At 36.4% G+C, this 16,105-nt stretch overlaps 1 protein-coding gene across 8 annotated transcripts in view; it reads left to right on the top strand.

Moving 5' to 3' along the window:
* thrb (thyroid hormone receptor beta) overlaps nt 1–16,105 on the top strand; it is a 262,738-nt gene that overhangs the window by 237,211 nt on the left and 9,422 nt on the right. For all 8 annotated transcript variants that reach the window (XM_067424910.1, XM_067424909.1, XM_067424911.1 and 5 more), the window contains 3 exons: nt 14,242–14,342; nt 14,573–14,720; nt 14,858–15,063. In XM_067424910.1, coding sequence (XP_067281011.1) covers nt 14,242–14,342; nt 14,573–14,720; nt 14,858–15,063 — 455 coding nt within the window. The remainder of the gene's footprint in view (nt 1–14,241; nt 14,343–14,572; nt 14,721–14,857; nt 15,064–16,105) is intronic.

Raw genomic sequence — 16,105 nt, 5'->3', positions numbered from 1 at the left:
TGTGTTTTTGATGGAGCGGTCCCAGCGATAAAGGTTCGGTCCTGCTTTGGAAGCAGCCGGTGAGTAAAACTGCTTCAAATGTCTATGCTGTTGGCTATCGTCGCGTGAGTAAACATCAGTAAACGACAATATTGCGTGCTTCGTCATTCAAATGCGCTATAGGTTAACGTTACTCCATTGTTGTTCTATATAACGTTACACTAGTCTGACGTGCAAAACCATTTTGCTTGCTACTGCTAAGGTTTAGTCGCATACAATAGTCCATAAACCAAATCATGTCCTCATAAACTGCGATTAAAGACACACAAATGTTGACAGGCCATTAAATGCAGTACACACCACAGAGACGGACGTCCTGCTGTTGCTCTTTCTCCTGTTCAATTAATTTTAGCCTGGTTCTGGATCACGTATTAGCTGAATTCAATCGATAGCATACATGGGTCGATAGCATACTTGGGTTTCTCCACGCATGAGGACGTCACCGCTTTGGGTGTGCTCGTCATTCTTTAGCTCCGCCCACACGATACGCCTCCAGGCGCTCGTTTTTTTCCGGAAAGACTCGGTACAGCCTATATTTCTTTTATAAATATAATAAAGCTAAAGACTTTTCGGAGATATGAAGGATGCAATACTACTCTATAGGTACTCAAGATTGACATGAGATTGACTGAAACTGAGTGTTTCACCCCCCCCCCCCCCCCTTTAAGAATAGTATTGATATTAATATTAAACACACCATTCAATCAGTTTGCTCCCAAATTGGTACTTGTTCTGAAGTGAAAGTCGGCTAATCCGTACGGCCGCACGGGAATTCATAACTGTGCGCATTATGAATGCCCCCTCCATTCTTCGTGAAAGATAAAGATAGAAATGCACACAGGAAATAAAAACCTTGCAAAAATTAAATACGATCCGCCTAATCCTGGCCAAATTGCAGAGATGTCGATTCACACGGGACTGCTACTATCACAGGACCTCGCTGTGTTCAGCGAAACATGCTAGGTAATTTGCGGGGAAATTTTTACTTTACAAATTACAGGCATGGCCGATTCGCACGGGATTAAGATCACAGACATTCTCTGCAATTATTACAAATCATCAGAGGTCCCCAGATAATACTAGTCCCGTGTGAATAGGGCTTAAGCATATCGATCAGCTGCTAAGAGTGCAGACCATGTGTGTTTGTGTGTATGTTTTCGGTTTTTGAAGGCAGCCTCTGGATATGAGCGTGATGTGTATGATATCATGATGGTTTTTGCTGGCCATCTGTTGCATGATGGGCCCCTCAAGACAGAGCCTCTGTGGAGCGCTGCCGTCCCACCAGCACTAATTGAGTGACAAATCCTCCTGCTTCAGTGTGATAACGGCCTTTTTTGTGCCATTATTATGACGAGTGTCAGACGATGTTACGGTCAATGTGTGGTGACCGTGTGTGTAACTGCTGTAGACTTCATGGCAATGGAACGAAATAAACCAACACACTTAAACTCATTAGTGTTGCTTACAAAGGCAAGCTTTACTATTACTGTTGCTTTTACTGAGGGTTTATAACTTGAACAAGAATGACAATGACTCTTAATTTAAATTATTCTTCATTAGAGCTAAACCATCACTGTTTTGTGCCTGTTTAAATTAGATTTTAGATGGGTAGTGGACAAGATGCAAGATTTACATTGAAATACAGTGCTTTTCAGACTTAAAAAATGTGTTGGCTCAAAAACAACAACAATAACAAAAACAGTTTGCAGTTATAAGTTGACAATTTAGGATGAAATTTAACCAACAAACTACTTTGAGTTAACTGTGAGAGGAAATTCATTTGTATAAAACACAAATCTTGAAATTGATTACTCCAAAAATGATTTGTATACCTGTGGATTTTAACTGAAATAGTTCAGTTAAAATCCACAGCTATCATAGTACATGCAAATGCGAAATATAACTTATCTGAACAAGTAAAATATTATTTGTCACTGGCATTAGCACAGTCATTGCTTATGGAGTCAATGTAGTGTTTACTTGCATGTGTACTCTTCAGCACAATGGTAACCACAAAAACTTTAGCATTAAAGAAATTATTTTAAATATCAAGCATTGCATTAAACACTAACAGTTATTTCCCTTCACTAAAAACAAAACAAATAAAATAACATTTTTACTTCATTAAAAACTTTTTTTTAATCTATGCAAAATTTAAGTTTAAACTACACACAATATTAAGTCAATGAAATTATGTTCACAACTCAATATAAATAATGTTTCCAGCTAGAAATTAGAATGTTTGACTTGCAACCATGCCTTCATTTAAGTTGTGGTAACAGGTCCACTGAATTACTTTTTCAACCCTTTGTGTTTTGAAAACAAGGGCATCAGTTTTGTGCATCTTAAATCTGCTCAGTTTCCCTCATTCAGCATTATTTCCATTATTTCCAGCATTATCTTTTTGTTGCATCAGATGAGCCATGTGGTGCTGAACCTGCTTTAGCTGTGACACATCAGAATGAAACGCTTCTGCCCAGCCAGTCTGTTCTGTGTACAAGCCATTCAATCTGTCAGACGTGCATGTGCATGTTTTAATTGTTGATATAATTTCATGTTTAACTGCAGAATAGGAAGTCATATATTTACCATGGACAATTTGCAGTAGACATTTTAATAGTGTGTTGTTCATGTGTGTGTGTTTTATTGGGCTGGTTTGGCCCAAGATGAGATTTGTGTTTTGCCCTGCCAGCTCATGATGACTCAAGTATAGTCTAATTCAGAATAATTTGTTTTGGGTTCCTTTATCAATGTCAAATTTATATTTGTATGTTAATAGAATCTTTTCTCAAGGGTTTGTGTGTTAATCCTTTAATTAATTACTAAATAAATAGGTACTTATTTTTAACAATATCAAGATGTAATGATCAAAAGAGACTTGGGGAAATCTCTTTAACCTGAACACTCAAACGTGTCTGTTCTGTCAGTCTGCATGTGTAAAGACCAACATGCTTTCTGTGTGAACAAACTGCTTAGTCTTACATCTATGTTTTTTGTTTTTTGTTTAAAGACTGATCATATTTTTTTAAGTCTGCTACAAATGCAAAATGGCCTGGATCTGAAATGTGTGTATGTGTATATATATATATATATATATATATGTATATATATGTATATATATATATATATATATATATATATATATATATATATATATATATATATATATATATATATATATATATATATATATATATATATATATATATATATATATATATATATATATATACATACATACATACATACATACATACATACATACATACATACATACATACATATATACATATATATATATATAGTCTTGTTCAAAATAATAGCAGTACAATGTGACTAACCAGAATAATCAAGGTTTTTAGTATATTTTTTAATGCTATGTGGCAAACAAGTTACCAGTAGGTTCAGTAGATTGTCAGAAAACAAACAAGACCCAGCATTCATGATATGCACGCTCTTAAGGCTGTGCAATTGGGCAATTAGTTGAAAGGGGTGTGTTCAAAAAAATAGCAGTGTCTACCTTTGACTGTACAAACTCAAAACTATTTTGTACAAACATTTTTTTTTTCTGGGATTTAGCAATCCTGTGAATCACTAAACTAATATTTAGTTGTATGACCACAGTTTTTTAAAACTGCTTGACATCTGTGTGGCATGGAGTCAACCAACTTGTGGCACCTCTCAGCTGTTATTCCACTCCATGATTCTTTAACAACATTCCACAATTCATTCACATTTCTTGGTTTTGCTTCAGAAACAGCATTTTTGATATCACCCCACAAGTTCTCAATTGGATTAAGGTCTGGAGATTGGGCTGGCCACTACATAACATTAATTTTGTTGGTTTGGAACCAAGACTTTGCCCGTTTACTAGTGTGTTTTGGGTCATTGTCTTGTTGAAACAACCGTTTCAAGGGCATGAAACAGGTCTCACAAACTGCCTGTGGCCCTTGGACCCAAAAAGAACAATTTTACTCTCATCAGTCCACAAAATGTTCCTCCATTTCTCTTTAGGCCAGTTGATGTGTTCTTTGGCAAATTGTAACCTCTTCTGCACATGCCTTTTTTTTAACAGAGGGACTTTGCGGGGGATTCTTGAAAATAGATTAGCTTCACACAGACGTCTTCTAACTGTCACAGTACTTACAGGTAACTCCAGACTGTCTTTGATCATCCTGGAGGTGATCATTGGCTGAGCCTTTGCCATTCTGGTTATTCTTCTATCCATTTTGATGGTTGTCTTCCGTTTTCTTCCACGTCTCTCTGGTTTTGCTCTCCATTTTAAGGCAATGGAGATAATTTTAGCTGAACAGCCTATAATTTTTTGCACCTCTTTATAGGTTTTCCCCTCTCTAATTAACTTTTTAATCAAAGTACGCTGTTCTTCTGAACAATGTCTTGAACGACCCATTTTCCTCAGCTTTCAAATGCATGTTCAACAAGTGTTGGCTTCATCCTTAAATAGGTGCCACCTGATTCACACCTGTTTCTTCACAAAATTGATGACCTCAGTGATTGAATGCCACACTGCTATTTTTTTGAACACACCCCTTTCAACTAATTCAACTAATTGCCCAATTGCACAGCCTTAAGAGCGTGCATATCATGAATGCTGGGTCTTGTTTGTTTTCTGAGAATCTACTGAACCTACTGGTAACTTGTTTGCCACGTAGCAATAAAAAAAATACGAAAAACCTTGATTATTCTGGTTAGTCACATTGTACTGCTATTATTTTAAACAAGACTGTATATATATATATATATATATATATATATATATATATATATATATATATATATATATATATATATATATATATAATGTGTATCAATAATACGAATATGCAATGTCATGGAATGTATAAGGCAAAATGAGTTTTGCCATCCATATAGTATGCAGTTTTTCCGTGCATATGATACGCACTTTATGGCGTATTATATTCACAAAAAAATACATATGTATATATGATAGACAGACAGATAGACAGACAGATAGACAGACAGATAGATACATACATACATGGATGGATGGATGGATGGATGGATGGATGGATGGATGGATGGATGGATGGATGGATGGATGGATGGATGGATGGATGGATGGATGGATGGATGGATGGATGGATAGATAGATAGATAGATAGATAGATAGATAGATAGATAGATAGATAGATAGATAGATAGATAGATAGATAGATAGATAGATAGATAGATAGATAGATAGATAGATAGATGTTAAAAAGTGGTGGGGACATCCGCCAATTATGCCTATGTCTTTACAACGTAACTCAATCAATACTGAATTTGAATCTTAAAGGGATAGTTCACTTTAAAATTTAAATTCTGTCATCCTTTACTCACCCTCAAGTTGTTTCAAACCTGTGTGAATTTCTTTCTTCAGCTGAACACACAAGGGAAGATATTTCGAGGAATGTCAGTAACCAAACAGTTAACTGGAGCCACTGACTTCCATAGTATTTTTTTTTTCCTACTATGGAAGTCAATGGCTCCAGTTAAGTGTTTGGTTACTGACATTCTTCATAAAATCTTCCCTTGTGTTCAGCTGAACACACAGGTTTGAAACAACTTGCGGGTGAGTAAAGGATGACAGAATTTTTATTTTTTAAGGGAACTATCCCTTTAATTAAATTTCAGCTGAACAATGACACAATTTTTCTTTTAAAGCTGCTGTACTGCTGAAAATTATAGTATAGTTGGTTGTCCTTTTGTAAATATGTTATTGTGTCTGCGGCACCCTTCAGTCATCACCAACAAGAAGTCAAGTCACCTTCATTTATATAGCGCTTTTTACAACACTGATTGCTTCAAAGCAGATTTACAGTGATAACAGGAAATTAACTTTGTTTTAGAGGAAAAAATAAAGTTTTTGTTTGATTAAATTGTTAAAACTGATTAGTTATTTAATTTGGCACCACTAAAGCAACACCATCCTCAACCAAAACAGAAAACCCCCAATGTGTTCCGGGCCCCATCCACACGGCAACAGCACTTGGTGGCCTGAGAACGCAAACCATAAAAAAAGGTTTGAAATAGTTTTGAAACTATACCATCATCCCCATGCAAACCCCAAAAAAGGGGAACCCATGAAAACGGTGACGGCATGTACGCAAGCATTGTGTTCGGCCTATAGGAAAGTTTGAATATGTATATTTGCATATGTGTTTTTATCTATATAGAGGGGAAGGGAAGGAGACCTTCACAGGGGAGTCTAGTTGACACAGCCTCTGCTGACATTCAGGGCTGGGTTAGTCGTGTCTAGGGACAAATCCACCATCTGATCTGGATCCGGCAGACTACAGTAAACCTCGGGATAAACAGAGAGACTAACATTAGCTTAGATGTCATTTTATGATGTAATAAGTGCATCAGGTGTTATGGGAAGTGCTGGGAAGTGCACTGCTGGTCAAGGTTTCGGCAGACCTAGTTACTGCAGCCTAAACAACAATAATTTAGCTGATTTAAATAATAGAAATGTATAATGTTCTATGTTGCGTACTATAGGCACAGAGCATGTATAAAGCTCTATTTGTGTAATTTTATACATTTTAAAGAGTCTTTAAAAAATACAAAATAAAATAAAAACTTGTAAACATGCATTTATTTTAGTTGTGGTAATGGGTCCTTTGAATTACTTTTTCACCCCTTTGTGTTCAGATGCTAGTCAAAGTATTGTCAACTTATGTTTTGAAAAACAAGGGCATCAGTTTTGTGCATCTTAAATCTGCTCAGTTTCCCTCATTCAGCATTATTTCTATTATTTCCAGCATTATCTTTTGTTGCATCAGATGAGCCATGTGGTGCTGAACCTGCTTTAGCTGTGACACATCAGAATGAAACGCTTCTGCCCAGCCAGTCTGTTCTGTGTACAAGCCATTCAATCTGTCAGACGTGCATGTTTTAATGTTGATGTGATCAGGATACATTTTATGTCTAACTGCAGCATAGGAAACAAATATATATTTACCATGGACAGTTTTGAAATAGACAATTTAGTAGTGTGTTGTTCATGTGTTCTGAATTTGGGTTAGTTTGGCCCAAGATGAGATTTGTGTTTGGTAACAAAAAATACTGGAATATGCCCTGCCAGCTCATGATGAATCATTTGTTCTGGCTTCTTTTGTCAATTTCAAACTTATATTTGTGTGTTAATAGAATATGACGCCTTTCTCAAGGGTTTTGTGTGTTTAATCCTTTAATTCATTACTGACAATTTTTTTAAATCACAAGCTAAACACAAGAATGCATTCTGTATGAACAGTGGGCTGGTTGCATAAACTGTTTAAGCAATGCAAGGTAAGGCAAGTGAACATTTTGCCCTCGAAGTTGATGTTTGACAAGGGCCAAATTGTGATGGCTAGATGACTGGGTCAGAGCATCTCTTAAACTGCAGCTCTTGTGGGGTGTTCTATTAAACGTGATACAAGGAAGGAGCAGTGGTAAACCAGGGACAGGGCCAAGGCTTATTGATGCACGTTTGGTCTGATCAAACAGACAAGCTACTGTAACTCAGATTGCTCAAGAAGTTAATGCTGGTTCAGATAGAACGGTGTCGGAATAAACAGTGCTTCAATTTTTTTGTGTATGGGGCTGCATAGCACTGTAAAGCTGCTTTGAAACAATATGTATTGTATAAAGCCTTATATAAATAAAGGTGACTATTTTTAAAGAAATTAAATAATTAAAGTTTAAAAAAGGATTTAAGGGATTAAAGAAAAGTAATAAGAACAGTAAAAGAAGTTATATGTCTATTTGTAGTTTAGTTGTGAAGTAATCAATTTAAGCAAATCATGTTTTATTTAAATATACGCACACAATCACTTATTTGTTTGTCCAAAATTTTAAAAATGCTAAATGTTTCTTGTCTCATTACAATAAGTTATGCAAAGTTACGGCATATTTTTTTTAAATTAAAATTTTAATTTCCATAATAAAAATTTGAGTAGTTCACATCACTAGATTACTTGGGTTGTTGAACAGATCTATCATAAAACATTTGTCAAATATTAAACATTTAGCTACTTACATCTTACCACAAATGTCGCATTGGAATCCGCACTTGTCTCCTATGGTCTTCAGTGAACAGTAAGCCCTACCGTCTCTTATCTGATTGAACATCTCAATCATTTTGCCAATGATGCTGTAGACCACAGAGGTCGACCAGCCTTAAATGTAACTTTTTAAACGGTTTGTCATCCTAAAAACAAACAAAGTGGTGTGTAATATTACAAATGTATATTTATATAATGACTAAAATAATGGCATTGTCTTCTATGGATCTTTATTGTATAACGCTATAATGAATTGTGACTTGACTTGGAAATGCTTATAAACACATTTTGACTCTTATTGCAAGATCCCAGATGCTGTCACATGTCTCGAGCCAATGTCTTCCGCTTGGTTCTGGTTCACATATCTGCATCTGGTTAGCGTTCTATTGATTCTTTGAGATAGAGATTACTTCTGACCCTCTAATTAACCTCTTAATCCTCCATCCTGCCCTTTTTGTCTTTATGGTTTGGAGTTAAAGCAGGGGTGGAAACTCTTTTGACAGTAAGTGTAATTTAAAAATGTTCTAATAAACCCTGTACTTCTCCTAAATAATCGCCTCATCTGCAAAACATTGTATTGAGAGAGAATTATAAAAAGGTTTGATGCATGGCTGCAGGTGGAGGTACATATCTTTTTGGAAAGATCTTTTTTTTCAGTGCTGTCCATTTCTGTGTGGTTGAAACTGATCTAAACTGTACAATTAGGTGATCATTAACATAGATTTTTTTGGTTGGAAAATGTGATTGCCTCTATGGAGCTCCTTAGAGATAATATTTAGGAAATGCTGGTCTTGCAAAGCTTGGGGATAATTTTGAGATGTAGAGAGCGGTGTCATGTACTGGATAGAGATAGTAAGCCTGTAGCTTAGTGATACTATAATGAGCTCTAACAATAAGTATTTGGAAAGATAATACAAAAAAAATATTTATACTAATTATACTAATTATACTAATTTTATATTCACACTTGCCGGTATTAATGAAATTATATGGATGAGAAATGACTCATTTAGATTGTCACATTGCCTTCTGGATGATTTTGTGGAAATTGAGATAACTTTTAAGGCAGCATCCTTTTGCAGCCCATGTTTTGGAACATACTTGATGTTGGAAATGTGCTTGTTATGCCTTAAAATGTTGTTTAGAAAGGCGGCTCTCTGTAGGATTTGGAAAAGAACTTATGGTTTTGGAAATTTTTGGCAACACAAGTTACTTTTTTTGCAGGTGAAAAGTTTTTTTATTATTATATTACCTGTCTTTTTGCTCTTTTCCCAGTAGTCTGAAGCATCCTAACCTGATGCTGGTCTCCATTTGTTGCAGATTACAAAATTATGTCTAGATTAGTAACCATATTGATCAGTTATGTCTAGATCACTAATAGTATTGATCAAGGCCTCTTTCAATGGCTTGCTAGTGACAGCTTGTAGCTTCAGCAGGATTGATTCTCTTGTAAATCACATTGAGTCATTATGAGTCCCACGCTGTGGGTCTTTTGTCTTTGAGTTGTTGAGAGTTGAGATTGGTGAGGTTGGGGAGTCTTCTAGGGATGAGACAGAATTGTTTTGGTCTTTCCCTCAGATCACCCTGGCTGTATGTTTAAGGTGGCCTCAGTGAAGCTCACTGCTCAGGTAACGCTGGGGACATCTGGCTCAGGAAGCCATGTCAACCCAGGCCCTATCCCCAGTGCTATGAGGGCCACAATCCGAAAACTGTACATGACCAGCTTTGAAGCTCATGACCTCAAATGATCGATCCAGGAGGGAATAAATTGGTGGAAAACTCGCTAGTAGGTGCATAATCACATAGACCTGCCAAACTGAACACACATAAACCAACGGCCCATGTGCTGAGACCAAGAAGAGAGTGTGCCGGTAGGGTAATGGAGGTGTTTCCGAAAACATATCAACATCAAGTTCTTTACTACTGGAAATTTTTAGGATCTCCAGTGGTCTATGATGGATCAATCTTCTTTGAGGTTTTTGATGTTTTGAGGAGGCTACGGTTGAGATTGTGGGAGTACTTTACGTCTTTGAATCTAAGTGTGTTAATTTTGGTAAGTTCATCATTTTGCTTGTCACTGTCCTGTTTTGTTATGATAACCTGCAACTGCAGACCAAAGTAAACTGTATGTGTGTGTTTCGATTTATTGCTTCAGTCATGGATATATTTAATTACTGGGCAAAGAATCCTTTACAATTGGATAATGATCATATGCAATTAGGTGGAAATGCCCAAAGGGCTGTCAAAGGGCACTGACTCTAATCTGGAATGCTAGATGGGTTGATGCAATTTAAGATCTAGAGCAGTTTAACCATTTGTCTGCCCAGTTGGTTAAAAAAATAAAAAAATTAAGCATTTAATTACAGTGTTGATACTAATAAACTTTGTAAAAAGATTTTGGTCCTACTTTATATAAGGTGCCCTTAACTACTATGTACTTGTATCAAAAAATAAGTACAATGTACTTACTGTGTTCATATTGTATTGTAAAACTTTTCAATATCATTTTGCTGATATTGTGGTGGGATACGGATAAAGTTAGGGACAGGTGTGGTGGTATGGATAAGTTCAAGGGTAGGGTTAGGCGTAAGTGAAGGGTCAACGGTGTAATTGTCAATATAACTAAAGAAATTAATTACAGATGTAATTACATGATGGTAGTTTTTTAATGAAAGTACAATGTAAAAACGTTTTATGTACACAATAAGTGCATTGTATCAAATGATTAATTTAAATTGTCGTACATAGTAGTTAAGGCGACCTAATATAAAGTGGGTCCAAGATTTTTTTTCTTCTGTATTTTGTATTATAAATAACATTAATATTAATAACAACTAAATATTAATATTCCACTACCCAATTAGGAGGTTCTGCTTTGTTTTCAAGCACCACCAGATTGTTCAGATCTATGCTAATGTGTCTGAATGTTGTTTTTGGCGGTTAAAGTCTTTATGAAATCCCTGTAAAGATTAAGCTTATGTGAGACAGTCACCTCATCAAAAAGTTAAACTGGTATCAGGCTCTGTTGTGAAGGGGCTTTGCCTCAGGAGCCCTTGCTAAAAACAGCTGTTACCTGCTGCTCACTTTGGCTGTCTTAACTCTCAGCGTCATAACCCAGTTTCCACCTCAGAGTTAATGTGATCTTGTGTATTGTTTTATTTTATGTTCCTGAAGCTATTGTAGAGACAGCAGTACTTGTACTGATGCTACAGTATCTCGATTGAAGCTTGAGAGAGTGAACAATTTTTTGTTTGTTTGATGGATTTCATATTATTATCCTAATGTAATTTGTATGTATTTAGGGTTAAATAAGAAGTTTAATTTGTATTGCAGTTAAAATGACAAAGGAAAAGCTTAACCTCATTTTCAAATGATAAAACATGTACAGCATATAAATGCATTTTAATGGCAAGATCACAGTGGTCCAGTCCAGTATGCTTCAATCATATTAATAACACTTTAGATTAGGGGTCCAATTCTCACTTTTAACTAACTATTAACTATGACTTTTGCCTCAATAAACTCCTAATTACTGCTAATTAATAGTTAGTAAGGTTTTTGATACATTCAGGTACTGGGTAGGATTAGGAATACAGAATAAGGTCATGCAGAACAAGGCATCAATATAAGTACTAATAAACAGCCAGTATCCTAGTAAAAACGATGCATGCTAATAAGCAATTAGTTGATAGTGAGAATTGGACCCTAAACTAAAGTGTTACCATTACCTTCTATCTTCTGTGGTTATCAACAGAAAGCCACAGATGTTGTCCGTAGATTTTAACTTGTATATAACTTGTATATTCTTTAGTTTAGTACTAACTAAAGATTTGTAACTTTAATTTATTATTGTAAAATGTAAATTGATATTGTATTTTACATTTAGATGTAATTATAAAGATAACTTTTTTAATTTATTTTTTAATCTCATCTGATGCAATATTGTATGAATATTGAAATCAAAGAGACATCTCGTCTGAGGCAATGTCTGCATTTTCTTTTCAATAGGACACTATCAGACAGGTTGATGGCAAAACAGGTCCACGTTTTATTCATTATGTGGTTATTTCTATGAAGTTATGCATAAGTAAATGCCTCCCATGGCTGAAGCCCTCACATGTGCACCGCTCCATTTAGGATTAGGACAAATAACAATCAATATGACTGATCATAGCTTAAGATCAGAGCCTGAAGCGTGTCATATTTGAAATCAATAAACTTTGGCTTGTGGGATTGTGATTGTAATCTTAGCATCTTAGCCAGGCTATGTCTGATGGTGAATTTAACATGATCTGATATGTTTAAAGGTTTGCCATACACATGTATGACGGTCTTCCTGTCCGAGGATGTGTCGCCCCGGCTGTTCCACCTCTTGGATTTGTCCGGTGTCAGATTAAGAGAGCGTGCTCAAAATCTTCTACCCAATTTGGCAGGGCGAGGGGCAAGTGGGGCGGGTGGATTCTCCATATATAAGAGCCAATGTCCTCCAGACACTTTTCACGTAGTTTGCTTCATGACTTCATGTCAGCACTGACACCTGTACGCACGTCAGTGCGACCGCCAAACGCATTTTTTTAAAGTGCATTAACTGTACCTTTTTTTGTTTCATTTACTTAAGCTTTTTAAACAGTTTTTTTTTTTGTGCGTGTGTGTGCGGTTGTGCCTTTGAAGACTTTCATAATGAATTACTGCATGTCAGATATGTATGACATAGCCCACGGTGTGAGTGGGGGATATGCAGTTCCGACCGGAGGTGAGTACTGCATGTACGGTGGCGAAGGGCCTGGTTTCACTCATTGTGAGCCACAGCCATTACACCACCATCCTCCCAGCATGGAGCAGGCCTGGTCGCCCAGCCAACCCTATGGGTGCCAGTTCACTGGGGGAAACCCTGTGTTCAAGAGTGAGTTATGCTCTATGGAGGTGCCTCTCAGTCACTACCACCAACCAGACTACTACTCTGACGGCAGGCCAGACTTCTCTCAGATGCAGTGGATGCAGGGGCCACATAAGAAAGGTATCGCAAGTTCTAGAAGAAGCATAGATGTGTGCTGTTGGGTACCAAATGTATATTCGTTTCTTTTTTGAGCTTATAATTGGCATGTTTTTAGGTGGCTGACTCTTTGTTAACATTACACGTGTAGTAGTGTAATATCTCAGACCAAAAAGACAACTCACAGGCTTAAAGACTCAAAGACCTAAACTCTGATGTGCTAGGTTGAGGTCTGATTAGGAAATATTGATTTATGACTATGAAACAAATTTTGTTGTTATTTTTAGTGATGGTGTTTTCTTTTTTTAATGTTTTTTTTTTTTTTGTCGTCTGATATTTAGTTGGATAGTTTATTGCATTTTTATATCAATATGTTTTCTATTATATCCGCCATTTGTTTCTGTTACAAAAATGAATCTGTCTTAGCAAGTATTGGAAAAGCTGTTATTATGATATTATAGTAGTAAAACTGCTGAATTACTTTTCTAGACTAAACTTAAGTGCCTCTTTCAAAGACCTGTTGTGGATATTCGTGGAGCTGGTTTGCTATTGTGTATTTTATTGATCTTCAGGGTTGGATGGAAGTTTGGGGTATGTTGTATTGATTTGTTAGGACACAGACAGAGGAACAGAAGGTTTGAGCTCCTGTGTCCTGGCACTGACCTCCTCAAAAGGCTTATTGATCACATTGATTGCTGAGCTTCTGCAAGCTGCCTGAACGTATATGTGTGTCTTTAAACTTGTATGTTTTGTTGTTGTTGGGTTTTTGTCTCAATATAAGAACTTTCTGAAACATTTTTTTCCTTCTCATCATATATTTTTTCTTTCTTGAGTTTTTCCCCAAATAATCTCAATGATCTCATATCTCAATTAATTATTTTGTATTATTTTTTTAAGATAACTTAATGAATGTGTTCATATGACAAGAGAGAATGTACCACCTTTTAAAGAGACTAAATGTGTAGTAGCTGTTATATTGGTATTGTATATTTGGCAATTTTCTGTATTTTTTTAGTTTAGGAGTTTTAGTGCTGTTTTTTCTTTACAAGTGTTGTTATTTATTTTCATGCCGAGATTTCCAGATCACTTTTGCTGATTTTAATGTAATGTGTGTATCACTGTACTTGTAATTGTTTATAGGGTACATACCAAGTTACCTGGACAAGGATGAGCTGTGTGTTGTGTGTGGGGACAAAGCAACTGGCTACCATTACCGATGCATTACCTGTGAGGGCTGCAAAGTGAGTGTTTCAACTGTATTTGAGTTCAGCCGATCCCTTATAAAAGCACACAGTGCATTAATGACTAATTATTAATATACTATATATATACATACACACACACACACACACACACACACACACACACACACACACACACACACACACACATGTTTGCACTACTACATTAAGATATTTCTAAGAAGGCTAATGTTTGGCATTTAAACAAAACATGAAATCTTGTTTTTAAGGGGTTTTTTCGACGCACGATTCAGAAGAACCTAAACCCGACATATGCTTGCAAGTACGAGGGAAAGTGCGTCATTGACAAAGTCACCCGCAACCAGTGCCAAGAATGTCGCTTCAAGAAATGCATTGCTGTTGGAATGGCAACAGACTGTGAGTGTCCTAAAGTCAAATACACTTGAATAGCCTTGTGCCCCTGTTAATTGATGATTCTGTAAGTACAAGCATGGCGGTTGTTCAAGATACAGCCATTGTGCATAGCTCTTGTAAACATCTTGTTGTTCCTCCAGTGGTGTTGGATGACAGTAAGCGTCTAGCCAAGCGGAAGCTGATCGAGGAGAACCGTGAAAGGAGGCGGCGTGAGGAGATGCAGAAGACGGTGTGGGAGCGGCCGGAGCCCACGCAGGAGGAGTGGGAGCTGATCCGGGTTGTCACGGAGGCGCATGTTGCCACAAACGCCCAAGGCAACCACTGGAAACAGAAGCGTAAATTCCTGGTGAGAGGTCTCTTCCCTGATGACAGCAGCGCAGTGATGTTTCTTGTGTTTTAGGATGGTTTTTTTTGTTTTGTTTTTTTGGGTGGGATTCTATTTTTCGTTCTTTTTTTTTCCTTTTTTTTACCCTACCACAACCCTAGATTCCCCTTCCCCAACCCTTCCCGCACAATTCCCAAGCCCTTCCTCACCGCTGTTCCCATTGTTAATATGTCCATGTTTTTGTATCTCCTTGTAGAGTGGGGAGTGTTAGATGGACGCTGGAGACTCTCTACCACAAAGGCAGCAGCACTAACTTTAATGGAACACCTTTGTCCTTCTTTTCTCAAGCTCTGTTTCCTAAACCAAAGCTGTTTTCTCATGTTTGTTTCTTTTCTGTTCTTCTTCTCTTTGTCTTTTTCTAACCATGTTTCTAATGGTTTCACAATTGTTCTTTTCTCTTGAATCTAACTGTCCTCTATAGAATGACATTCTGTTTGAGGACTCCTTTAACACTGCTGTGGGTTTCCATGGGAAGATTAGTTTCCTTCTTAAAATGGTTGATGCTTTTTATTTGACAATTACAATTACCCCAAAGTACATCATTCCACTAGTTTTTTAATAATTCTGTAAGTTACAGAATTAAGATTTCTAATTTAAAGGTGACATGTTTTTTGCTGTGCCACTAGTTGCACCAAATGGAACTGAAGTCTGTCTGTTTGCAGAAATGTGCAAACTTTACTTAAACTTCAGTAGAAAAAATACATTAGAGTTGGCACGGTCAATTAATTTCTCTCTGTTTCATAACTCTGATTAACTGATTTGTGAAAAGCAATCAAAAATATTCCCAAAAGTCTCTGTAGCTTTTTATCACTCTTAGACTTATAAGACAAAAATACACCTAGGTAAATATTACTGCTTATTATCTAGTATATTGATACATATAAATATAATATAATATTTACTTTTAGTTTCAACATTTTAGATTCTTTTTTAGAAACTCAGATTCAACGTTTGTGACTGTGGACCACAAAACCAGTCATAAGTTGCACAGGTATATTTGTGG

The sequence above is a fragment of the Pseudorasbora parva genome, chromosome 19 (genome assembly GCF_024679245.1).
Source record: "Pseudorasbora parva isolate DD20220531a chromosome 19, ASM2467924v1, whole genome shotgun sequence".
Lineage (NCBI taxonomy): Eukaryota > Metazoa > Chordata > Actinopteri > Cypriniformes > Gobionidae > Pseudorasbora > Pseudorasbora parva.
This window is presented reverse-complemented; position numbering and strand designations above follow the sequence as displayed.